Source organism: Hipposideros armiger, unplaced genomic scaffold, assembly GCF_001890085.2.
Source record: "Hipposideros armiger isolate ML-2016 unplaced genomic scaffold, ASM189008v1 scaffold_10, whole genome shotgun sequence".
In the NCBI taxonomy this organism is placed as follows: domain Eukaryota; kingdom Metazoa; phylum Chordata; class Mammalia; order Chiroptera; family Hipposideridae; genus Hipposideros; species Hipposideros armiger.
This window is the reverse complement of record NW_017731360.1, coordinates 3,601,428-3,625,945: the sequence shown is the minus strand read 5'-3', so window position 1 is coordinate 3,625,945 and position 24,518 is coordinate 3,601,428. Positions and strand designations below refer to the sequence as shown.

At 51.5% G+C, this 24,518-nt stretch overlaps 1 protein-coding gene across 1 annotated transcript; it reads left to right on the top strand.

Moving 5' to 3' along the window:
- Window positions 1-6,080: 6,080 nt before the first annotated feature.
- TFAP2E (transcription factor AP-2 epsilon) lies at window positions 6,081-22,960 on the top strand. The gene is made up of 7 exons (XM_019657791.1): window positions 6,081-6,307; window positions 6,623-7,105; window positions 7,648-7,699; window positions 17,877-18,099; window positions 19,450-19,568; window positions 20,119-20,260; window positions 22,034-22,960. The coding sequence occupies exons 1-7, from the start codon at window positions 6,281-6,283 to the stop codon at window positions 22,314-22,316; spliced, it is 1,329 nt and encodes a 442-aa protein (XP_019513336.1). The 5' UTR covers window positions 6,081-6,280; the 3' UTR covers window positions 22,317-22,960.
- The last annotated feature ends 1,558 nt before the right edge of the window (window positions 22,961-24,518 follow it).

The window sequence follows — 24,518 nt, the reverse complement described above, 5'->3', positions numbered from 1 at the left end:
AGAGGCCATCCAACTTCTCAGCCCACCCCTTTCCTTGCTAGAGCAAGGCTGCAAGCTCAGGTGTGGATGTGGCCAGGCCCAGTGGGGGCTCTGGTCTCGGGTGTACAGAAGTGCTGTCCTTCCACGTCAGCAGTTTATTACCAAGTAACACTGCCACGTCCTCCAATTTTTAGAGAAGTCAGAAACCCTAATTTTTATGTGAAACTTGATTTTTGAACGTTGATTTTTTAAAAAATTCAATCACTGCTACCCCAACAACATTTACAGGCCAAATGTGGCTTTCAGGCAACCAGCTGTTCACCTGTGCTCTATGTCACGTGAGAAGGGGAAGGTCCTATGTACTTCAGCAGGAGACGGGCAGAGCACCCACTGCCTCACCAGGCCTGAGCTAAAGCTGGCAGACGGAGCCAGACCCAGGCTCTTTTACACCTAAGCCCTCAGGCCTACAAGCATTGACACCTTACAAGTCCTGTTCTTCCTCAGTGCCTACCTATGGTTTGGCTGTACATAGACAGAGAGGAACATTATTCGATATACTAGAAGTCATGTTCTTAGCATGGATTCCCTGAAATCCCTGACAAATAGAAAAAGACCCTGCCCTCAAGTAGCTTAAAATCTAGAGAGGAAACAGGCAAGGCAACAGAACTCTGAAAGGTGTGAGCAGTTGCTCCTTTGGGAGGTCTGAACAAAGTGTGGCTGGAGCGCAAGAGCCCCTCTGCCTGTCTGAATAAGCCCAGGAAAATTCAGAGAAAGTATTTGCTCTGAGACCTGAGTGTGAGGAGGGCTTGCCAGGTGGACAAGCAGAGGAACAGCAGGTATAAAGGGACGCACGCTTAGAAACTGCAAGTACGTCATTCATTCTACAGTGGAGAGTGAGCGAGGTGTGTGGAAGATGAGGTTGGACCAGTGGGCTTGGACCAGAGCTCACAAGTCCTGCTGTACCGTGTCAAGAAGCTTAGGTGTGGGATCACACGGAGACTGCAGATGTTTGAGCAGATTGAATGTGATCCCGTGTGCATTTTAGAAAGATGATGTTGGCTGCGAAAGGGACGACTGAGGCAAGGAGCTCAGAGAGGAGGTAGTGAGTCTGAACTAAGCCAGTGAGTGGCCGTGAAGATGGAGAAAATATAGGTAGGAGTGAGTTAAGAGAGCTTGGTGATTAACTGAAAGTCAAGTAGGATGAAGAGCCAAGGATGACTCCCAGATTCCTGACCTGGGCCACTAAGTGGATAAGGAAGCCATTCACTGTCATGGGGGACACTGGGAAACAGGTTTGTGCCAAATATAAGCTCATTTTGGTAAACGGTGAATTTGTGCTGCTTGTGGAATACCAAGGGGGCAGTTGCTTTCTGTGATCCGGAGCTCAGAGAGGTCTGGGTGAATGACAATTTTGAAGTTGTCACTATACAGGGTCCTTAAAAATCATGGGAGTGACTGAGATCATCTGGGGAAGTGAAAAGAGAAGAGGGCTCCAAAGCAGTGGCAAACCATCGGGCGTCCCTGCTCTCAAAGTACTCTTTCTCATGCAGTGGGGGAGTCAAACCTGGCAGAAAGCCTCGTAATACAAGGAAGACTAGCTCTGTACTTTAGCAAGGGATGGTCAGAGAATTTGGGGCTCCGGAATGCACCGGGCGTGGTGCTAGGCTAACTTGGAGAGACCAAACTTGCTCCTGGTTAATTCAGCTGCGGGGGAGAAAAGGAAACACGGAAATGCAGTTGTGAGACCTAACACAAGGTGGCGCTTCAACATCTCCTTGTGCCAGATTTTCTTCACCCTGCACTCAGCCAGGCCCAGATCATAGTAGGAAGTTGTCAAAGGCTGGGAGGAGGGTAGTGGTGTCAACAATAAAGGAGGCAGGCCTGAGGTTTTTTTTTTTTTTAACATAAAGTCCAAATGCAAGCTCACTTTTTGAAAAGAAAGGGAAAGATTGGAGCATGGGGAGAGAGCAATGTGCCAAGTAAGCCAAATGGTAGTCTATGTACGCGGTCAGGCAATTAAGTTCTGGAACTCATCCTAGAAAAAGTGCTACATACCTCATTGCTGAATATCACTACGGTCACCTTCGAAGTACTCCCCTTGGGAAGCTATGCACCAACGCCAGTGCCCAGTCCACCCTTCAAAGCAATTTTGGAACTCTTTTTTCTGGAATGGCCATCAGAGCTGTCGTTGTATTACCCTGGATGTCCTAAATGTCATCAAAATGTCTTCCTTTCAACATTTCCTATATCTTTGTGTAAAGAAAGAGGTCACTGGGGGCCAGATCAGGTGAGTAGGGAGGGTGTTCCAATACAGTTATTTGTTTACTGGCTAAAAACTCCCTCACAGTGCTGTGTGAGCTGGTGCATTGTTGTGGTGCAAGAGCCACAAATTGTTGGTGAAAAGTTCAGGTCGTCTAACTTTTTAACGCAGCCTTTTCAACACTTCCAAATAGTAAACTTGGTTAACTGTTTATCCAGTTGGTACAAATTCATAATGAATAATCCCTCTGATATCCAAAAAATTAGCAACATCATTGCAACAAGTTCACCAAATTAGTTTTCAGACCTCATATGTTTGAACTTGTGCACCTACGTGTCAATATATGTTCTGTGTTCCCATGTTGTATGTGTTTCCCATGAGTGTCTCTGTGCATGTTATATGTCCCATGTGCCCAGGGGTGTCTGCATGTGTACCCCATGCACATCCCAGGCCTCTACATGTGTATATGTGTCCCAAAGAGGGGGCAACCTGCAATGTCCACCTCCATGCCTCAGATGGTGAGGAGTCCTTAGACCCTAAAAGAAAAAGGCAACAGAGTCTGCAACCAGAGGGTCCTGAAGTTTTTAGGAGCCCCCCAAAGCAGCAGCAGACTATGGAGAACATCTTCTCCCTTGTAGCCATAAGCAAAATCACTTATTTTTCAGGTTATCCTCCTCAGATTCATGGGTTCTATGTCTAGCTACCCAGGGTCATGCTCACATGGAGGCTTCTTAAAGGATCCCTCAATAGACTGAGGGATTCATAAACTCATCCATTTATCATTTCTTCAGTAAGCATTCATTGAGCACCTGCCATGCACCAAACCCAGTGCAGGACACATTTTCTGTTTCTCCTTTCATCTTCTTGCAAAGTAGTTCATGAGGCAGGAAAGCAAAATTAGTTGCAGCTGCAAAGAGCTTGCAATGGTGGTTAGAGTGTTGAAACCTTTTTTCCTTGAAGGTGGTGCATGGGGAGCCCCAGGAGAGTTATCAGTAGGGAGGTAACATGGTCTAGTCACTTTCGTTGTTAAATGGAATTGGAATTCCATTTAACAGATTGCCAGACCCCACCCCCAGAGTTATTGATTCAGCATATTTGGGGTGGACCCCAAGAACTGGCACTCCCAACATGTTCCCAGTTGTTGTACGTGATGTGGGTCCAGGGACCACATTGAGAACTACTGGTCTATAAGAAAGAGTATGGTAGCTTAATCCATGAGGAGCAGCTTATGAAGGGAGAAGAAGGTCCGAGTCTGGGATGACTATTTTTAATTTGAAGGAGGTGGTGTCATTTACGGAACTATAGAACACAGGAGAAGAAGCAGGGTGGTGTTGGTGGTGCGGTGAAGATGTTGAGTTCAGTTTTTGGACTTGGAAAGTTTCAGATGTCGGCAACAAGGTGTCTGGAGGAAATATCCAGCTGGCAATTGCATCTGTGGGTCTGGATTTCTAGTGAGAGAGACAGACTGGAGATGACAAGGTTGGGAGATAACAGTGGACAGGTAGACATTAAAGTTTTGAGAGGGGATGAACTCACTCATGAAGATTGTAGAAGCTTCAATTCTGAGGATAAACAACTGACATTAAGGATGTGGGTAAAAAGAGAGAGGATATAGAAAAGAAGACTCAGAAGTGGCCAGAGTAGAAAGGAGGAGAATAAGGTAAGAAGGGTGCAGGGAAGTAGGGGGAGGAAACCCAAGGACGTCACTGGGCAGGCAGCCTGTCCTGTCATTCTGGCTTTCCCAAGCCTGCTGGCGACAGCAGAGGATTCCCACAGCTGGGCACGGGCATTATCAGCCTTGCTGCTCCTGGACTTCTCCCAAAGGGGTCCACCAACCCGCATGCCATGCATGACACACATATACATGTCCTGGAGCCTGACTTCTGGTGTGGCTGAAGTTGAGGGTGGGGGAAAGAGGGGCCTCACCAGACTTACCAACCCCACCCCCCGCCACCCATATATAGACACACACGCAAACATACTCCTGACCCTTCTGATCTGTCCTGGGCACAAAGCTTGCAGAGTCGCCCAATTCTGCTTCATCCACCACTCTAGCTGGTGGGTCCAGCCTTCAGAAAGTTCTTAGGGGGCGAATCCTTAGCTACTTTCGGCCTCCTCCTTCCCGGAAAATCACACACACACACACCCAGCCCAGGCTGAGATAACTCAGACCTGAGCTCTGCATCTGCCATGTGCCTTCTCATTCTCCCAAGTCTCCTCCATGTACACTCCATGGGTTAATGGTGTTACTTCTGTTGCCCCTTCTCCCCTATCTCAATATTTTTACCTTTATGTTCTCATCTTCCACTTCACTAGAAAGAGCCCTAAGAAAACATCTAGTCTTCTCTACCCTACCCTATATTTTTGTTGTTGAAGTTGCGGAAACTGAGATCAGAGAGGAAAAGGGACTTCCCAGGATCACAGGTCAATTGAAGTCAGGACTAAATTCTAGGCACCTGAGTCTCAGGCAACACAGACTAGGAATTCTGAGCACAGAGAGGAGCTAAAGGTGGACTACCCCAGCGCTGCCACTTAACTAGCTGCTTGATCTTGGGCAAGTCAGTTCACCTCTTTGCCTCATTTTCTTCACCTGAGAATGGGGATGATAAGGGCATCAATTTCATAGGGCTGTTGTGAGGGTTAAATAGCTCAGTAGCCATCAAGCCCTTAGCACAGAGTCTGACACACTCTGTAGTGTTCGCTGTGACTATTTCTACTATGCCATGGTCTGAGCATCTTCTGGCTTTTTTAAATCACCTTCCTTCTGTTTTCTTAATTCTCATTCCCCTTAGCATTCTTCTCATTTCCCTTTCTTTAATCCCTGTCTCTCCTTCTCAGGAGGGGAGGGTTGGGTTTGGGGAAAAAGAAAGACGAAGTGACTGCAGAGATTGGAACATGCTTGAGAGCTGGCCAGTGCCTGCCATGGTAACACACGGCCTGTGCATGTTAGTGTAACAATAGCATACGGTCCACACAGTGTCAGTTACACGCAGGTGCACTCAACAGTCCCACACTCAATCAACCTGTGGCTTCAGAAACACCTTGAGTCCTTCTCAGGTGGAACACATGCCCATCCTCAGTCCCAGGCAACTCTCTCTAGCCAGATGGTGTCTCCAGCTTCCTCAGACCCAGGGCTTGGCACTGGCAGTTACCAGCCTGGGAAAGCCTAAGTGGGCACCGTCAGAGGCTCTGTGATCCGGAAACATTCCGAGAGACTGTGATGGCCCCCTATACACACACACACTTACATATATACACACAGACTGACACGCGTGTACATGAGTCGGAGGCCTTGAGTCTGCAGCTCACAAACTTCTTCCACGTTCACAATTGCCCACCTCTTCCACACTCCAGTGAGGTGGGTAGAGAAAGGACTGATACCCTTTTTACAGACAAGGAGCTGAGGCCAGGGAAGAGCAGTGCTTTGCTCAAAGGCAAAGAAGCAATACAGCCCAGACGCAAACCTAGGGCCCCTATGTCCCAGCCTCCAATCCTTTCCCGTTTCACGGCAGCTGGGGATTCTTCGAGCCTAGAAGGCGGCTGAGACCTTCGGGGGTTGGATTCCTGCCCCCACTCTGTCACACCGCCCCACCACCATCACCACAACCCATCCTGTGGGGTCGCGCCAAAGCCACGCCTTCCCTTGAGCAGTCGCTGGGGAGAAGGGAGAAGGGAGAAAGCAGCCACAGCGTGTCTCTTTAATGCGCGCCCCCGGAGGCCTGGCGCGCCCCCGCCACTATAACTGGAGTGCATGGAGCAGGCTGCGCTCAGAGGAAGAAGGGCGGGCGCTGGGTACCCGTTGACCGACTTTTCCAAGTGCGATCAGCGCCCATCTAGCCCACGTCCAGCCCCCATGGACTCGCCCGGGGGCGCCCACAGTTGAGGACCCGAAGCCCACTGGGCTCGGGGCTGGGTTGAACCTCGCCGCGGCCAAGTAACCCCCCTGCGGGGTGGGAAGGGTCCTGCGCCTCTTCCCGCAGCGCTGGCCGTCGGGCAAGGGATCCGCTGCCGCCACGCCTCGCGCCCCACGCCCCACGCCCCATGCTGGTACACACTTACTCCCCCATGGTGAGTAGTCTCGGGTCCGGGGACGCGGGGACATCAGGAAACCTGAGTGCTGGACCTTTTGAGCGTCCTCCTCCAACGAAATCTCGGAGGGAGGGGGCCACAGAGACTCCGCCAGCTGAAAACTGTGCGCGCAGGAGACCGCTGTCCCCAGCCTGAGGCTCCTGCGCCCGCGGGTCACTCAAAATAGACCTCGAGTCCCGGGAAGCGGGTAGGACGGCAGCCGAACCCACGCGAGCTGTTCAAAAGGAATGTCCTTTCGGGCTGGGCTCTTTCAGCTGCCGGTGGGTCGCCTAACGCGTCCCTCTCCTTCCCCAGGAGCGCCCCGACGGGCTGGGCGCAGCGGCTGGCGGGGCCCGCCTGTCATCTCTGCCCCAGGCGGCCTACGGACCGGCGCCGCCACTCTGCCACACGCCGGCCGCCGCTGCTGCCGCCGACTTCCAGCCGCCCTACTTCCCGCCGCCCTACCCGCAGCCACCTCTGCCCTACGGCCAGGCGCCCGACGCCACCGCCGCCTTTCCCCACCTGGCCGGCGACCCGTACGGCGGCCTGGCGCCTCTGGCACAACCGCAGCCTCCACAGGCTGCCTGGGCCGCGCCCCGCGCTGCTGCCCGCGCCCACGATGAGCCGCCCGGCCTACTGGCACCGCCCGCCCGTGCTCTGGGCCTAGACCCGCGCCGCGACTACGCCGCCGCTGTGCCCAGGCTCCTGCACAGCCTGGCTGACGGCGCACACGGCCTAGCCGACGCGCCCCTCGGCCTCCCGGGGCTGGCGGCACCGCCCGGCCTGGAGGACCTGCAGGTGAGGCCCGAACGATCGGGATGGGCCAGACCCGCCACGGTGATTTAGGACTCTGGCTGGAGGCAGGTGACGAATGCGGGAAGCTGACTTTTCTCCCAGCCTGCCACTTCTCACTCGTGACCCCGAGGATGTGTCCCACGTCCTAGGTTAGACGCTGCCTGGACATTAAGGCAGCCTGACACTGAGTCGGTGAGCGGTGCCAGGATGGCGGCAATCCTTAGTGAAGTAAACGGGCAGGGGCTGGGCCACGTAGGGCATCTATGCCCACTCCCGGTCTGCTGGTGCAACCTGTGCCTAGAGCGAAGAGAGGCCGAGGAGTTGCCTGTCTAAGGTTCAAAGTTCCCTTATGGCACGGGGAGGTACCCAGGGCCCAGATCGGCCTCACAGATGGTGCTGAGCCTCGGTGAAACCTCGTCCGCTCGCCGCCTCAGGCGACAGTGGTGCGCATCGGGCGAGCAGACAGAACAGGGACAGCAGGGGCTTGGGAAGCAACAGGAGACTGTGTCCACAGGCGCCCTTACCACCGCCTCTCCTATTTGCAGGCTATGGATGAGCCAGGAATGAGCCTCCTGGACCAGTCCGTGATCAAGAAAGGTAAGGAATGGCGTGCATCTGTCAGGGCAGAACCGGGCGAGATGGTGCAGGTCCTGGGCACACAGACCCATTTTCTTTCCCATGGAGCGTGTCTTCTTTGGTGGCCACTGGCACGCTCCCAGTAGAGCAGCAGTGGAGGCTGGGCGGCCTGGCCAAAGCTTGGGCAGCTGCATTGGTTGGTGAGTTGGCTCCAGAGCCTGCACCCTGGGGTGGGCCCGAGTCCATCAGAGCTCACTTGGCTGCCCAGGCCAGCCCAGCAACTCAGAGACCTGGCCTCTCGCTGCCAAGGGGAGGGCGCTCTTGTGGATCTGGAGTTAATTTGCAGAACTAGTTAAACCACTTCCCTGTTCCTAAGAGGTGGGAATGGGGGTGCTGCTCCCAGGGATTTTGTTAATATCCACCTTACAGAGCCTTACCATTTGTTAGCCTAGCAAACACTTTCTGCCCCTTCCTTCACAGAAGAAGGGCCTTGGGGTGGGGTGGGGGGGCTTGCATTTCCCTGGGGAATTTTCTCTCCAAGGGGGCTTCTTATGGCATTTAGGATTAGGGGAGCTGGTGTGTGAATACCATGTTAGGCTGTGTGCAGGAGTGAAGGCCCATTTGTTCCTCGGTGTCTATGTGAGTTTAGGGTCCTGTACATGTCTGTACGTTCCTTTCCTAGGTGTCTTTCTGACATTTCTTGGTGTATGTGTTTCTGTTGCTGTGTGTGATGCGTTTCTATTATGTTGGAGTACATTTCTGTGTGTTTGGGGTCTCTATGTGTGTGTCAGGGCCTCTGTTGTGTCCCAGTGCTTGTCCTTTGGTACTGAGGATCTCTAAGCATGTGAGGGTGGCTCTCTGTGTTTTGGGGGATGTTTATGTCTCTACACTAGTAAAAGCCAGGGATTTGAGACTTGCCTTCGAGTGGATTTTCCAGTCTGAAAACCGAGTTCTGGCCGTGCCAGGAAAAGGTGAGAAAGAGACAGAGACAGAGATTCTGAGGGGTCCATGCTTTGGGCGGGCTACTTAGATTTGTGGCAGGTGCCAGGGAGGAATTTGGAGGAGCAGACCAGCCCCCTGTGCCTGGGGCAGGTGCCGCTCCCGCGGGGTTTGGCTAGAGTTGTTTTTCAATAGTGAATTCAAGCCCAGGTTCAGTTTGCACTCCACGTGTTCCCAGGAGAGGCTGTGGTGGGGGTGGGGTGCCGGGGTTGAACTTCCAAGAACTGGGGCTCCTTTTCGGCCGGCAGAAAGTTAGCTGGACCGCCTGGAGTGTGTGTGGGAAGGTGAGGGGACAGGCGTCCTGGAACTTGGGGGAGGAGGGCTCCAGGTATTAGGGCTGTGTCACCTGAAACAGGTGTGAGAGGACACTGGGAACCCAGCTGCCTGGAGTGAGGGCAGAGGTGTGTTCTCAGGACCCAGCTCTTTGGAGCCCCCGCTGCTTTGGCTTAGTGGACTTTTTTCAACCGGTGGGAAGGAAGAGTTCGGACTGCAGTTAGTTGTCAAGTGCCTGCGACTGGGCTGGGTCCACCTGAAGATACAATCGTGGTTGCAGCACCCAGTTCCTGACTCTTGTCCGGCTGGAGAGGCTGGGGGGCTTAGGCTTACCAACTCCATGACTCCTTGCGGCCAGCCAATCCCCTGCGTTTTGGGAAGGGGCTTGGGGTCCTCTGCCCTGGAAAGGGTAGAAAGATCAACTGGGGCTCTGAGTGTCTTAAATCCCAATCCCCAGACCAGAGCCAGCACAAGAGACTGGCTACGAGGAGGGGCTGGAATTGCCTCGGAGTTGGTTTCTCTCAAGGGGACATCAGCTTCCATAAATCTTGGGTCCTAGGTGTGCGCCAGAATCCCCAAAGGCGGTCCCGAGAACACAGTGAGTGCGGCTGGGACTGCCCGGAGTGCTGTGCTCCGGCTCCTGGGGACAGATGTGGGCGGGGGGTGCGATGCGTTGCTTGCACGGGCACGGACACCTGCTGCACCTCAGTGTCAGCCTGTCGGTGGCCGAGTGCAGCGAGGTGGAGCTCCGGCGACCTGAGTTGGGGACTGCGCCCTGGGCACCACACTGTGGACATCAACTCACAGCCTGGGGAGCTGTGGAAAAGGAAGCGCCTGGTTCCCAAGCCCCCAGCGTGGCCTTCTTTGCTGGCGCAGCGGGCCTTTGGGGAGAAGAGAGAGGTAGTGCCGGCGCTTTCAAACTTTGCAATCACGGAAGCAAAGCTGGTGCCGCGAGGTCCCGACGTAGGGGATGTGTAGAAAGCGACCCGACAGAGCCGCTGTGGCTAACTAAACAGGTGGAGGAACCCTGCGCGCAGCGGGCGGTTTTGCCTGGGCTCTCCGCTGTCACTGCGGGGCTCCGGCCGCGCCACCAGCCCCTTGGGGGCCGTGGATTAGGTCCCTTCTTCGTCCTCAGGCCCTTCTGACGGCATCAGGAGCCCCTGTCGAGTCCTGAAGTCCTCTGGCACCAGGGGGCTGTGGAGGACCCCACTCCCGCCCGAGTCCTGGAATTGTGAAAAGTCATTCTTGGCTATCTGAAGCATCCCATTCGTCCAGCTCCTCCTGGCCCTGGAAGGAGCGGCGGCTGTGTCGCGGCGGTTGGAGTCCTGGGTGCGAAAGGGAAGCAGCCCCAGCCCTACCCCAGGAGCGGCTTTCCTACGGCGGAGGGCCGCCTGGCGAAGGGGAACTGGAAGCTCTCCGGGCCGAGACCTGGGTTGTAAAATCTCCTGTACTCCGGACACTTGTCCTGGCGGGGAGGGGAGCTGAAGCCCCTGCCTCACGGCACTCTTCCATGTCGGCCACCCCTTGCAGCCACGTATGGGTCAGGGGACGGCAGACGGGGCACATGCGGACCGGAGGGGAAGCCGGGAGCCCTCCATTTTTTGCCCAAAAATTTCACCTCCAGTTTTGTGACCTGTCCTAGGGGCATAGAAAGCAGGCGGGACTGGCAGGGGAGACAGACCTGGACAGGAATATTTTCCAGCGGCGAAAGGCAGTGAGTGGGTCTGTACAGGTCTGGGTGGGAGCTCAGTAGAGGAGCGGTGAGTGCCTGAGGTTGGGAAGCTTCCCGGGGGAGAGATATTAGGAAGCAGCTCCATAGGTGCTCAAGGGTGTTTGCTGAATGAATGACTGATGGTTTTTGAAGTCTGAGTGCACTGGGAGAGGGGGTGTAGAAAGGGCCAGGCTGCTTTCACCACACTAGGTGCAGCATGTACAAATGCCCTCACCTGTGGACGAGACCGACAGGTTCAAGTTTTCCCTGGGTTTCAGGTTAAACAGTCGGGAATGGTTTGGGGATGAGAACTGAGGTATCCCTCCTTCTCTCTGAGGAAAGCGGGTTGCCCAGTTGGGAGTAGGGAATCTCTCTCTGCTGAGCTGTGTTGTCCAATCTCAGGGCTTCTCCAGGGCAGCAGCGGCTGAGGCTGATGTAAATTGTCAGCCTCTCCTCTGCTCTCTTTGTTGCTGTGGAGGAAAAAGGGAGATGGGGAGGGTCTGGGCTTCCAAGTGAATCTGCAAGCAGGGCCAGGCCTAGGGTGAGGTACTCACGTCTGAGTAAGGCACCACCTCCGAGGCAAGGTTTAGATAAATAATATATCTTAAGGTGATATGTTAAGACAAAAAGTAATGTGGGGAGGCGGTTTGTCACTTTGTGAGGGGTGAAAAGGATAACTGTTGCATTGTTTTGTACACCTGAAACTAAAAAAAAGAAAAGACACACACACACACACACACACACACACATACACACACACACACACACGCACAAAGACTTCTCATAGACACTAAAGAACTTAGAAATATTTACATTCAAGAGGGGCAATAAAATTTTACAATGAAAAATAAGTAATGCAAAAAATCCATGATAAACAAAATATCAAAAATTTACATAAAGACAGAATCTGACCCTGTCCTTCCACCACCCTGCCTCGCTTGCCTCCCAGGCAGGTCATTGTCTGCCCCAGAAAGAGGCTGAAAGTGCCCAAGCAGATAAGAGTTCGGAGGGTAGCTGAGGGCAGTGGAAAGCAGGGGAGTAAAATGTAGGAGCTGTATGTTAAAGGAAGCTGCTGGCAGCTGGTGAGAAGGAAACTTAACCAGCTGGTCCCACTGGGGGAGATGGGCTGGGAGGAGGAGGAGGGTCACTATCCCTCCTGTCTGCCTTCCTCCTGCTGTTCCCCCCTCCACCCCACCCCAAGGCTTTGGACCAGTGCTACTCTAAGTGTGGTCTGAGGAACCACGTGCATCAGAATCCCTTAGGGGTACTTGTTTAAAAATGCAGATGTCCCAGGTACCAACCCACACCTACTAAATGAGAATCCCTGGAATGCCCTGGAACTTGCATATTTTACCGGATCTATTGAAGTAACATTTACCTAAAATTCACCCATTGTAAGACTATAGTTTGATGATTTTTAGTAAATTTATAGAGTTAATCTTAACCATAATGAATTTTAAGACATTTCCATCACCCCCCAAAACTTCTTCATTCCCATTTGTAGTTAATCCCCATTCCCACCCCAAATCTTAGGCAACCACTGATCTGCTTTCTGTCTATAAATTTGCATGTTCTGGGTATATTATAGCAATGGAATATATAAATATGTAGATTTTTTTGTATCTAGCTTTTTCACTTAGCATGTTTTCAGGTTCCTCTGTGTTGTAGCTAGCATGTATCAGTAGTTGGTTTTTCTTTTTTTTTTTTAAAGATTTTTTTATTGGGGAATTGGGGAAGGGGAACAGACAAGTTGCTGTTGTTTTGTTCTTCAGTCTAGTTGTGGAGGATGTGGCTTCACTGGCACAAACTGGCACCATCATTGCGCTCTTCCCAGGGGAGGCAGATCAGTCGCAGGCCTGTGGAAGGCCGCTCATGCTGGCTGCCGGCTACACATGGTAGCCCATGGCAACCCACTGCAGCAGGGGCTGCAGTCTATGCTGACACTGCGACCCATGGCAGCCCAGCCCCAGGTCGAGCTGCCATTCACCATCTTAGCTGCAGAGGGCAGTGTCACTGGCCCTCATATGTGGGATCCGAACCACGGCCCTCTGGCATCCCAAGCCAGCTCTTAATCAACGCACCACTCTGCTGGCCCCAGTAGTTTGTTTTTCCTTATTGCTGAGTATACTCCATTGCATGAATGTAACACATTTTATTTATTCATTCATCAGTTGATGGATAGTGGGGTTGTTTCCACTTTGGGGCTATTACAAATAATGCTGCTATGATCATTCACACACATGTCTTTGTACAGACATATGTTTTCACTACTCTTGGGTAAATTCCTAGGAGTTTTATTTTTTAAGAAAATGCCAAGCTGTTTTCTGAAGTGGCTAATCAACTTTACATTCCCACTAGCAATATGTTGAGGGTTCCAGTTTCTCCACATCCTCACTTATACTTGATATTGGCTATCATTTTTGTTGCAGCTGTCCTCACTGTATCTCACTCAGTATAGTTTTAATTTGCATTTCCCTAATGACTAAGGATATTGGGCACTTTTTCATGTGCTTATTAGCCATTCATATATCATTTCTAGTGACATGTCTATTCACATATTTTGACCATTTTCTCATTGGTTTATCTTATCATTGAGTTATGAGTTCTTTATATAGCCTGGATACACATTCTTGATCAGATATGATTTGCCAATATTTTCTTCAAGTTTGTGGTTTGTCTTTTTTTCTTCTTAATAGTGTCTTTCGGAGTACAAAAGTTTTTAATTTTGATGAAGTTCATTGTATCTTGATTTTTTTTTTATGGATCATACTTTCAGTGTTGTATCTAGGAACTCGTTGCCCAAGCCAAGGTCACAAAGATTTTCCTCCCGTGTTTTCTTCTAGAAGGAATTGCAATTTCACCAGCTTTCTGGGAGAGTCAGTTACATACTCCCCAGATTCATGGTCAGACCATATATCTACCACCTGCTAATAGAGTATGTACATGTGTGTGAGAATCTTGTCTGACAGGTTGAATAACTAGGAGCTTTTGTGTCTGTAGGTGTGTGTAATATATGTGAATGACTTCTGCCTGTGTGACCAGGGGGACACCATGAGCTTCAGGAGTCACCATGGTATGGGAGACAAACTAGTGTTCCTGCTGTGCAATCTGTGCTAGTTTAATTCCTACCTCCATGACTGTCCCTTCCCCAGGCTACCTGCTTCCCTCACCCTGGGTTCTATCCCCCTTGCTGGATATTTGTTGTTGTTGGTGGTGGTGGTGGATTTTTTGTGGGGGAGGGAAAGAGGCTCTGAGGAAAAGGGGAAGGACAAGTGGGAAAAGCAGCAAAGTCTCTCATTTATATACACAAGCACATGTACACCCGTCATGCACCTACACTCAGCTATACCTACGTTGGCATAAATCTGGGATACACTATGTTTAAATATATAAACAGGAGCAAAAGAGCTGGCAGACATCCATATGCATGCTGTCACATTCCTGCAACACTCAAGCAGGGCAGAGACTATGTCTGTGTACATAGCTGGGGCTCAGCATTTGTTGAGTAAGTGGGCACATGCGCAATCGTCCCTTCATTGTTCTATCTATGACAGGGTAAGTTGTGTGAGACAGAGTCGTGCAAGGGCAGAATCAGAGCCTGTGTCTAATTAAAATTTTGATATTTTGTCATCATGGACCTTTTCGTTTTTATTGATTTTTTAATATTGTATTTAAATAGTATTTATCTTGATTGCTGAGTTTTTTGGTGCCTCCTTAAACTTTGCACACAAGGTGATTGATGGCCTCACTTGCCTCACCCTGGTTTTGATCCTGTGCTGGGGACAGGGAACAGGCCTGGGGTCAGGCGTGTGTGCTGCTCATTCTCTCCACATCCCCCACCTCTCCACGTCTCTTACCTGCATCCCTGACCTTTTGGCTCCTCCCTGGTGCCTGAATGGGGACCCAGGCAGGAAGGGCAGTTTTACTATTAGGTGCTAACAAAAGAATCAGGCTCCCCCAGTGGTCTTGTGGGCCATCACTCTTTTTCCTAGTTCAGGTTTTAAGGGCCCTTGCTTCATTCATTTATTCCACATTCACTGACACCCCCTTGTGCCAAGACTCCGCCCTCAAGGCCCTCCCAGGTAGTGGGGAAGATGGAGGTGGAAACAGATATGTAAGGGACAGCAAGGGAGGGGAGAGGGAGCTGGGGTGGAGGGCCCAGAAAGTTTGCATTGGGGATGGCGCCTGAACTGAGGCTTGGGAAGGAGGGGTCCTTGCTCAGTAAAATGGAGAAGGGCCCCTGGGACAATCAGTGAGCAGCAATGTGGAGCTTACAGAGCTCACGCCCTCGTGGTCCCACATCCCAGGTGGCACTTCACACGTTTCATTTGGCCTGCACTGGGTTTTTTAAATGTTTGAATCAGTTGCCAATGTTTAAAAATGCAGAGATTTCACATAGAATTCTGCTCTCGTGAGAAAACAACAACAACACAAAAACCCCACAAAACTAGGATTTCTGGTAATGTTGGTGTGTCTGGCTTGATAACACTCGGCAGGTAGTGTCTTTACACAGGGCAGCACCGGTGTCCAGTCTCCCACGTCTTGCTGACTTATGCAAGTCTAAAGCTGGTTTGTCCACTGTGGGAGCCACTAACCACACTTGAAATGTGGCTAGTGTGAATTAAGCTGGGCTGTTAATGTAAAATATGCATTGAAGTTTGAAGACTAAGTGCAAGAAAAGAATGTAAAATAGCTCATTAGTAATTTTTAAAGTATTGATTATGTTTCAGTGATATTTTTGAAATTGGGATAAATAAAATATATTAACATTAGCCTTATATGTTTCTTTTTACTTTTTTGACATGGGGCAAAGAGCAAATGGAAATTTACATACGTGGCTCACAGTATATTTCTATTGGTCAGTGTGGGTCAAGGAGCTAAAGGATGAATGGGGGACCAGGCAAGAGGCATAGGCACAGCCAGACCACAAAGCAGGGTGAGGGAGGGCATGGCGATGGTTAAGGATGTGAATTTTGGAGTCCGTGATCACCCTTCAAGACCCTTTTCTGCTCCTACTGCTGTGCCATCTTAACCTCTTTAAACTTTTAGTTTCTTTATTTAAAATAGGGATGGATAATAGCACCCACTCCACAGAGCTGTTTGTGTAAAGCACTGGGCGTATATAGTCGGCACTCCCTGAAGGCTAGGTGATATCAGTCTGCCCAGCTAGGGTGCTGGAATGTGGCTCTCAGGGAACTGACCAGGCACTGACTGGGTTTAGGCTGGCGAGTGATGCATATTTCAGAAAGATCCCTCTGGAGCAGGGCAGGGGGACCAGAGCAGGGGCTGTGCTGAAATTCAGGCAGGAAGTGAGGGAGCGTCTGTGTGCACGCACGTGGAGAAATGGCCCCGTCCAGGGCATGTGGAGAAATGAAAGCCGTAGGACATGATGATGGATGGGATGTGGTGGGAGAGGGCGGTGTGAAGGGCATCACTGAGGTTTCTGGCTGGGTGACTGGGTGCAGGGTGGGAATGCACATCCTCACACCCCCGCAGGGAGGGGAAATCTGGAGAGGCTCTGCCAGGCCAGGGAGCGGGGTCAGCCTTGCCTACCTCTGCATTCCTGAGACCTAGCACAGCTCCTGGCACACAGGCTCTCAGCAAATATTTGCCAAAAGGCTGGAGGGCTAAGAGTGCTGCCTTTGAGACCATAGTCCAGGGCTTGAGATTAGTTCTAAATCTATCAGCTGTGTGATGTCAAGCACACTACTTCACCTCTCTGGGCTTCAGTTTCCTCATCTATAAGATGGGAATAATAAACGGAGCCCCGCTGGGGGTTGTTCTGAGGATTCAGTGAGGTTGTCTGTGTAAGCACATAGCATAGTGAGTGCTTAGTAATTGTTGGGCCCAGACCCCCCACTTGATCCACCCCCAACCCCTCAACACATACACAAGGCCTGGCTTTTCTACCACTTCCTTGAAAGAAGAGAAACCCCAGGGAAATGAGTCCCTCAATTATTCTCCCTTCCCCCTGAGGCTAAGCAGGAGGAGGGAGGTTAGACTTCAGGAAGAACTTTTTTTAGAGCCACTAGTATCCAAGTGGGTTTTAGAAAATCAACTTCTCAGATTCCCTTCGATGCCTTTCAAAGATATTAGAAGATAATTAGCGATCGTTTGGGGTAGGGGGCTATTGGGTCTGTCTCCTCATTCCTGGTCTCCTCAAGCATCCCAGTGACTTGGCAGGAAGGAGCCAGGGTTAGAGGTTTAATGAGGCCATGACCTCCCTATCCCCAGGATGTGGGAGTCCAAAGCCCCCAGGCCCCTCGCTGATCCAGGGGTGGGGGAGACATGGGGATCACAAGTGGGCAGAGGGGAGTTGGAAAGTCCTTGTGATGGTGCAGATCTGGCTGAGCCTTGCTACAGTGACTGGGAACTCTGCCTCCAGCTCAGACTCCATTTCCTCATTTCCAACTCCCTCTCTGATTGCACCTGCCTGAACTCCAAGACTGCTGAAGCAGGTTTTGTTTTTTTATAATTAAAAAAAAAAAGATTTTATTGGGGAATTGGGGAAGGGGAGAAGCCAAGTTGTTGTCCTTCAATCTTAGTTGTGGAAGGCGCAGCTAGCTTAGCTCCAAGTCCAGTCGCCATCTGGCTGCCTTCTGCAGTTTAAGACTGCTCAGCTCAAGGTGCTGTGTTCAATCTTAGTTGTGGGTGGGCGTAGCCACCATCCCATGCAGGAGTCGAACCTGCAACCTTGTTGTTAGGAGCATGTGCTCTCACCAGCTGAGCCATCCTGCCACGTGTTGGCAGCTCAGCGGCAGCTCAGCTTGGGCGCAGCTCACTGGCCCATGTGGGAATCAAACCAGTGACCCTGTTGCTCAGAGCTGGCGCTCTTAACCAACTGAGCCACTCGACCGGCCCCTGAAGCAGTTTGAGTTTTAGCAGGGAACCAGCCTGGCTCAGTGAAGGGAACATGGGTTCAAGAGCCAGACAGTTCTGGGTTCCATTTCCACCACCCAGTAGCTGAGTGAACTTGGGTGAGTCATGTTAACCTCAGTGTGCCTCAGTTTCTTCCTTTGTAAAGCAGGGATAATAGAACCTCCCTCTGAAAGGTGCTGGGACGTTTAGATGCAGCTGTGTGTGCACAGCATGTAGCATGGCGCCCAGCACACAGCTGGCGCTTCATCAGTGCGCTCACTCCAGAGCTGGCTAGTGTCCTGTGGTCCCTGGCTCAGCGTTCTCTCTCTCTCCCTTGCTCTTGCTTCTGCTCCACAGTCCCCATCCCCTCCAAAGCCAGCAGCCTCTCAGCCCTCTCACTGGCCAAAGACAGCCTGGTTGGCGGCATCACGAACCCCAGTGAGGTCTTCTGCTCCGTGCCAGGCCGGCTCTCACTGCTCAGCTCAACGTCCAAGTACAAGGTGACAGTGGGGGAGGTCCAGCGGCGACTCTCACCTCCCGAGTGCCTCAACGCCTCACTTCTGGGTGGTGTCCTTCGCAGGTAGGAAGGCCAGCCCCCAATGCCCTGCACAGTGCCTGGGGCAAAATCCGTGGTCATTTCAGACCTTCTCAGGGGATCAGAGAGGGCCCCGCCTCACCCCAAGTCATAGGGCCATCCATGCCTCAATTTCCCTGGGGGATTGTGCTGCTCTGGGGGCAGGCCCAGGTCCCCAGCAGCAACCCCAGGTGGGCTTGGGGGTGGGGATGAGGGAAGAAGCCTGAGCACAAAGAAGGGTTGGAGGACTCACCCACATGGGCAGGATGGACAAGGCTGGGTTTGGGGAAGAGAGAGTGCCATCTTCACCTTCTCCCCCAGGACCCAAAGCCCATCCCCTGGGGAGCATAGGCCTCTCTGGTGTGTGTGTTTGGGGTCCATGGTTATCTTCATAGTTGTGTATTTGTCTTTCTTTGTGCATGTCCGTGTGCCTGGGTAGGGTATTTGTGCTTCAGGGCTGAGTTTTTATGTGTCTGAGGCTGGTGTGTGCATGTGTGTGCATGCATGCGTGCATGTTTGTGTGTGTGTGGTATAGGGGACGGCCAGGAGGACGTTTCCGTGAGTGTGAATTTCCTGTGTTACTTTTGGTGGGGTGTGTTGGCTAGAGTGTGTCCTGCTCTGTGTGTATGCGTGATTGCATGTACATCTGGAGCTAGACATGTATGTTTACATGTCGGTACCTCTGTGTGGGGACTGCATTTGTGCAGGAGTGGGGGTATATCTCCTTATTCCTGGTCTCTTTGAGCACCCCAGAGGGGCTTGCGTGAATCTGTGAGTGTCTATTCATATGTCCCTGGGATCCTGACTTGGTGTGAACAAGTGTCTCTGTCTCTACGTGTCCCTGGGTGTCTGAATCTGCATGTCTGGGCATGTCTGTCTCTATTGGGGTGTGTTTGTTCTTGGCCCTCAGTGTGTGCTCGTGTGTGTGTGTGTGTGTGTGTGTGTGTATCTATGTGTACCTGTGTCTCCTGTGTGTGTCTTCCTGTCCCAGTGTATCTCTGCATAAAGGTCTGTGTGTCCCTTGGTAGCTGTGTATGGCCCAGCTGGCATGCTAAGGTGGGGAAAAGGACCCAAGATGGGGCCTATCCTGCCCCACCCTGTATTGTCCCTGCTGTTGAGAGGATTAGGGAGAAACCAGGGGCTCCTAGAGCTGGACGCTAGGCCCCCTGCCCCCATCTTGGCTACAAAGCCAATACAGTTAGGAAGAGGTTGGGAGCAGGCTGAAAGAGGCCCCAGAGTGTCCCCAGGGCCAAACCCAAGCCTCAGCCAGGGTTGGCAGAGGCAGCCAGGCCACTCTAGCCTACACGCTTCTCTCTTGTCTTCATAGTGTGTGTGTCTCTCTCTGTGCATGTGAAGGGCCAAATCCAAGAATGGAGGCCGGTGCCTGCGGGAACGGCTGGAGAAGATTGGGCTCAACCTCCCGGCCGGCCGTCGCAAGGCTGCCAATGTGACGCTGCTGACTTCGCTGGTGGAGGGTGAGTGAGGCCTGGGGGTGGGCATTAGCCTGAGCACCAGGGGACCTGTGTCATCCAGTATGACTGTGTGTGACTGTCTCTGATGCAGGAGGGTAGGTTTAGTCATGCGTGTGTCCTCTGTGTGTCATATGTAAATACATAGTGTGTGCAATATGTATCATCTTTATGTGCATGCACATGTGTGCACATGCCCATGCAGTAGAGAGCGTGTGTGTGTGGAAGCGGGGGCTGGTGGCGGGGGGAGTGGCCAGTGTTTGGTTGTGATAAAGGGATGAGGGGGTGAGAGTCCCTTGCCTGGAGGTTGGTGACTCTGGGCTTGCTCATCTCCAGTCAGGCTCTGGGATACATGAGGGTTCGGCTCCCACCCCTGAGCTCAGAGCCCATCCCTGGTGGCCCCAAGGGATGGCAGTGGGATTGGGGCTGGAGTGGTGCTGTGGTGGGAAATCAGAGGAAGGTATCTATAGAAGCCAGCGGTTCACGGTGGTGCTCCAGGCTCAAAGGTACACCTGGCCATAGTGACAGCTCATCTGTCTGCCTCTCCCCACGCCAGGAGAGGCCGTGCACCTGGCCCGAGACTTTGGCTATGTCTGTGAGACCGAGTTCCCAGCCAAGGCAGCCGCCGAGTACCTGTGCCGACAGCATGCTGACCCTGGGGAATTGCACAGCCGGAAGAACATGCTGCTGGCCGCCAAGTGAGTGAGGGTGCAGGTGTGGGCGCTTTTCAGCACCATGGTCAGGCTATCATGGGTGCAGTGTACAGACACAGATGCCAAGCATGGGCACATGTGGCACACCTAGGATCCATGCAGTGTATGCCACAGGGCACACGTGGACATATGTGAACCTATCTGGATTCTATGCAACCTATCAGCAAAAACACTGTCACAGACGGGTTTACATAGTCTGTGCCAGGCCCCCATACACTGCCCCATGGCAGCATCACGGGTTTGAGATCCTGTGGTCTTGTTCTCCCTGCCTGAGCCTCGCCCATCAGCCTTTCTGCTCTAGTGACTTCCATCAGGGCACCAACACCCACCCAGGCCATAGGTTGACCCTCTCTTGTCCTTACTTCACACTTAACCCCTCTGCCAAGTTTCACTGGTGCCTCTTTCATTCACTACCATTCACATGCTGCCACCTCAACTCTGGTCTCCTATAATCTCACTCCTGGACCTTTACCTCAGGGCCCCACTGTTCCTCAGACTCCCTGCACATGCACTGCTCCCCTGCCCAAGAACCTTCAATGGCTCCCACTGCTACTGCATTGATTTTCAAACTAGGTTCTGTGGGGATGCCTTTAGGTCTGTTTATTGAACTGGTATTTTATTAAAATTTCATTTTCAGAAAGGATCCCATTGCAAGAAGAGACAGAGAAAGGGAAGAAGTTAAAAACATTGAAAACCACTAAATTTTACCAATAGGGTCAAGTCCAGACTCCTCTGACAGTGCCACCATCTGGCCTGTACTAAGCCCACCGGCTCCAACTGGCCTGCTTGTGCTTCCTGCCCTCCCATCCTGGGGCATACTCTTCTGCTTAGAATAGCATCCAGTCCCCCATCTAATGCAAATCACAACTCCACCTTCCCTCCTTTGAGGCTTCCTCGAGTCCCCTAGGCAGAAGTGGAATCACAGACTCAAGGGACTGCCATGGCTCATGGGACCTTTGAGGCTGCTCATATTGTAGTTGGAGAAACCTCTCCAGGACAGGACTCATTTCACTAATCAACTAACGCATCAAGTACCTCCTGGGTCCCAGTCATGTCTAAGATGCTGACTGGGTTCCATGGATGGTACAAAGGTGAGACATGAGTGATTATCCTGCCGGAGTCACACACAGGATGCACAAAGAAATGAATGGCCGCAAACTGGAGCTGGATTCAAATCCCAGCTTCGCCGCATGGGCAGGTCATCTAACCTACCTGAAACCAGTTTCCTCACCATACGATGGGGATGATAATAACAGTATAGATTTGTTGTGAGGATTGAGATGATGGATGCATGCAGCGTGCTCGGTACATCGAGGCCTCAATTCATGTTCACTACCAGTTATTATTTCAATGATTCAAGGTAGACTCTGGATTGTTCCCTAATAACGTTAAAGACAAAGCTCTGTGAGGCACTGGGTGCCTGGGGTGGGGGTAGCAGTGGGAGAGGGGATCAAAGAAAGTTTCCTGGATAAGGTAGTAGAGCCGGTCTTTGAATGTGGGCAGGACGTCCACAGGAAGGGAGACTGTAGGGTATTGGCATGTGCTGTTTACTAGCTGTGCGATATGGGGCAAATCAGTTAATGTCTCTGAGCCTTAGTTTCGTTTTCTGTAAAATGGGTATGATCATCATTTGCAGACTACATATTGGGCAGGGTCAGCAATTATAAATATAATATATACCAAGTGCCCAGCACATGGTGGTCCTTCTGTGGGCTCAGACCTTTGTCCTCTAAACTCTGACCCTCCTTCCCCCATCAGGCAGATCTGCAAGGAGTTTGCTGACTTGATGGCTCAAGACCGCTCACCGCTGGGCAACAGCTGCCCAGCCCTCATCCTGGAGCCGGGAGTACAGAGTTGCCTGACACATTTTAGCCTCATCACCCATGGCTTCGGGGGGCCAGCCATCTGTGCCGCCCTCACTGCCTTCCAGAACTACTTGCTGGAGTCACTCAAGGGGCTGGACAAGATGTTTCTAAGCAGTGGGGGCAGTGGGCATGGTGATACCAAGGCTTCGGAGAAGGATGCCAAGCACCGGAAATAATCACTTCTCCTGCCCCATCCCTTAAGGGCTCCCAAGGCCTGAAATGCAGTCTGAGCTCCTGGGGGTGGCCACGCCTGAGAGGATTAAAAGGTGGGGTTGGAGTCAGGTGAGAAAGAGAATATTCATCCAGAAACCCCGCAGTTAGGGGTCTGGGTTGGAAAAGGCGGGGTGGCATCTCTGCGTGGCTTGTTGATAAGGGCCCAGTTGTCTGCCTCACATGTGCAATTTTCTGACCCTGGACTGCTAAGAAGTGCTTCGACAGGAAATGGGCATGAAAGAGCCTAGTTCTTGGGGCTGAGCCCTGCCCATTAAGGTGCTTGGGCAGTGGTGGGTGCCCCTAGGGTCCAGGGCCTTTCTGTTTCCACTGATGGCAGAAGGGAAACTGTTAACAAAACAGAGGTTCTGAGCAGTTGGCATCCTTCATCCCAGAATCTCCTACCCCCAGAAAAAGGGTGCAGGTAGAAAACCTCAGGAGGCTCTCTGGGGCTTTCCCACTCTTGGAAAGAAATGGGCGGGAGGGGCCCTCAAGGAACACAGAAGACAAAGCACAAATTGCAGAACTTGAATCCAGGCTGCACTTCACAGTCCTGTTACTGTCTGTCCTATTTATTTATGTGTTGTAATTAAATTTGAAAGTTTAAAAATGTCCAGTGCAACTTATTTATCCCCTTGAGTTTTGGACTCTTGTTTTACCATTTTCTGCTCATGCACCAAGATGTCTAGCTGGACCAGGATGGAGGTGTTTTTGCTCACAAAGGGCTGTGGGGGGGCCGGGAGGGAGAAAGGCGTCAGGGACCCTGAAGTGGTCGCTGGGATTTTGTACGTGCTGTTTGGACCCTGCTGTCGATGTACCTCCCCAACTCTCAGATTGCTTTCTCATTCTCTTAATAAAACCTTTCACTGGATGTGAAGCCTTCCCTGTCCTTCTTTAGCCCAGGACTGTATTTGCCTCTCAAGAGGCCCTGGGAATTAGGAAGAGGAGTTGCAGTGGGAAGGGGTGTCCAAGGGTGAATCATAGGAGGGGGCTGTGGGCACCTGTGTGAGAGGGTGCAGAGGGTGGGTCTATCTAGCTTGTCATTGTGGCTTTTAGTTGTGTGTGTAAGTGACCCTTGGGTCCGTGTATTATTGTCACTTGGTGGGCCTGTGTGTGACTGTGTCAAGACTGGCTGTTAGGTCTACATGATGTGTTACCATTGTTGGTGGGTCTGTATGTGTCAGTATGAATGCTGGTGACTGACTGTGTCTTAAACCAACACTAATCCAGTACTCTTGTCTTCTTGAGAATTTCATTCTTCAAGCATCTTTTCTTTCCTGCATCATCAGTCTCTCCCTCTTACTGAAGTCTACTAGATCAGGGGCCAGCAAACTGCGGCTTGCGAGCCACATGCGGCTCTTTGGGTACGTTCCATCTCAAAAGTCTGCCGACCCCGGAAGAGCCAATCCTGTCCCTCACAACAATTTAAAATTTATTCAAGAGCCTTAAATATATTTTTACATAATCACCATTATATGAATATCCTGTAAAAATTTTATAAATGAAACTATGATAGTTTTATTTTCATTTTCAATTTTACTTCAGAGCCACAGTTTGCGAGCCGCAGTTTGCTGACCCCTGGCGGCTCTTCTGTCTCAAGTTTGCCAACCCCGGTACTAGATCATTCCCCAAAGCACACATTCTAGGCTATCTTACCTTACAAAACTTAAGTCCTTTCCCCATTGATTTCCCTTGCAGTTCAAATTTTTGAAAGATTGTTATACCCCTAACTCCACTTCCTCGCCCCTCAATTCACTCTTCAACCCACTTCAATCTGCCTTCTGTTCCCACCAGTCTATGGAAATCCACTCAGCAAGGTCATCGATGGCCACAAAGTCAAATCAAAGGCCTTTCCTCTGAACTTAGCCACATTTGACATACTTGACCACTGGATCTTTCCTGAAACTCTCTTCTCTGGGGTTCCCAACTTCTCCTGGTTTCCTGTTCTCACTGGTTCCAACTCTGGCTCCTTCTCTACTTGGCCTCCACCTGTTGGCCTTCCTTGAGGCCTTCTCTCTGAAGTCCAGGCTTAGACGTACAATGGTCTGCCTGATGTCTCCACTGGATTGCCTAACAGGCATCTCAAACTTACGTCCAAAACGGAGCTCTGGACTGAAGTACTCAAATCTTGACCTCCTCTACACTTGCCCTCTCAGTAAATGGCACCA

Coding starts and splice junctions, on each gene's coding strand:
- TFAP2E (XM_019657791.1), top strand. CDS start 6,281: ATGCTGGTACACACTTACTCCCCCATG. Junction 6,308..6,622: donor TACACACTTACTCCCCCATG/GTGAGTAGTCTC, acceptor CTCCTTCCCCAG/GAGCGCCCCGACGGGCTGGG. Junction 18,100..19,449: donor CTGGGTGGTGTCCTTCGCAG/GTAGGAAGGCCA, acceptor GTGCATGTGAAG/GGCCAAATCCAAGAATGGAG.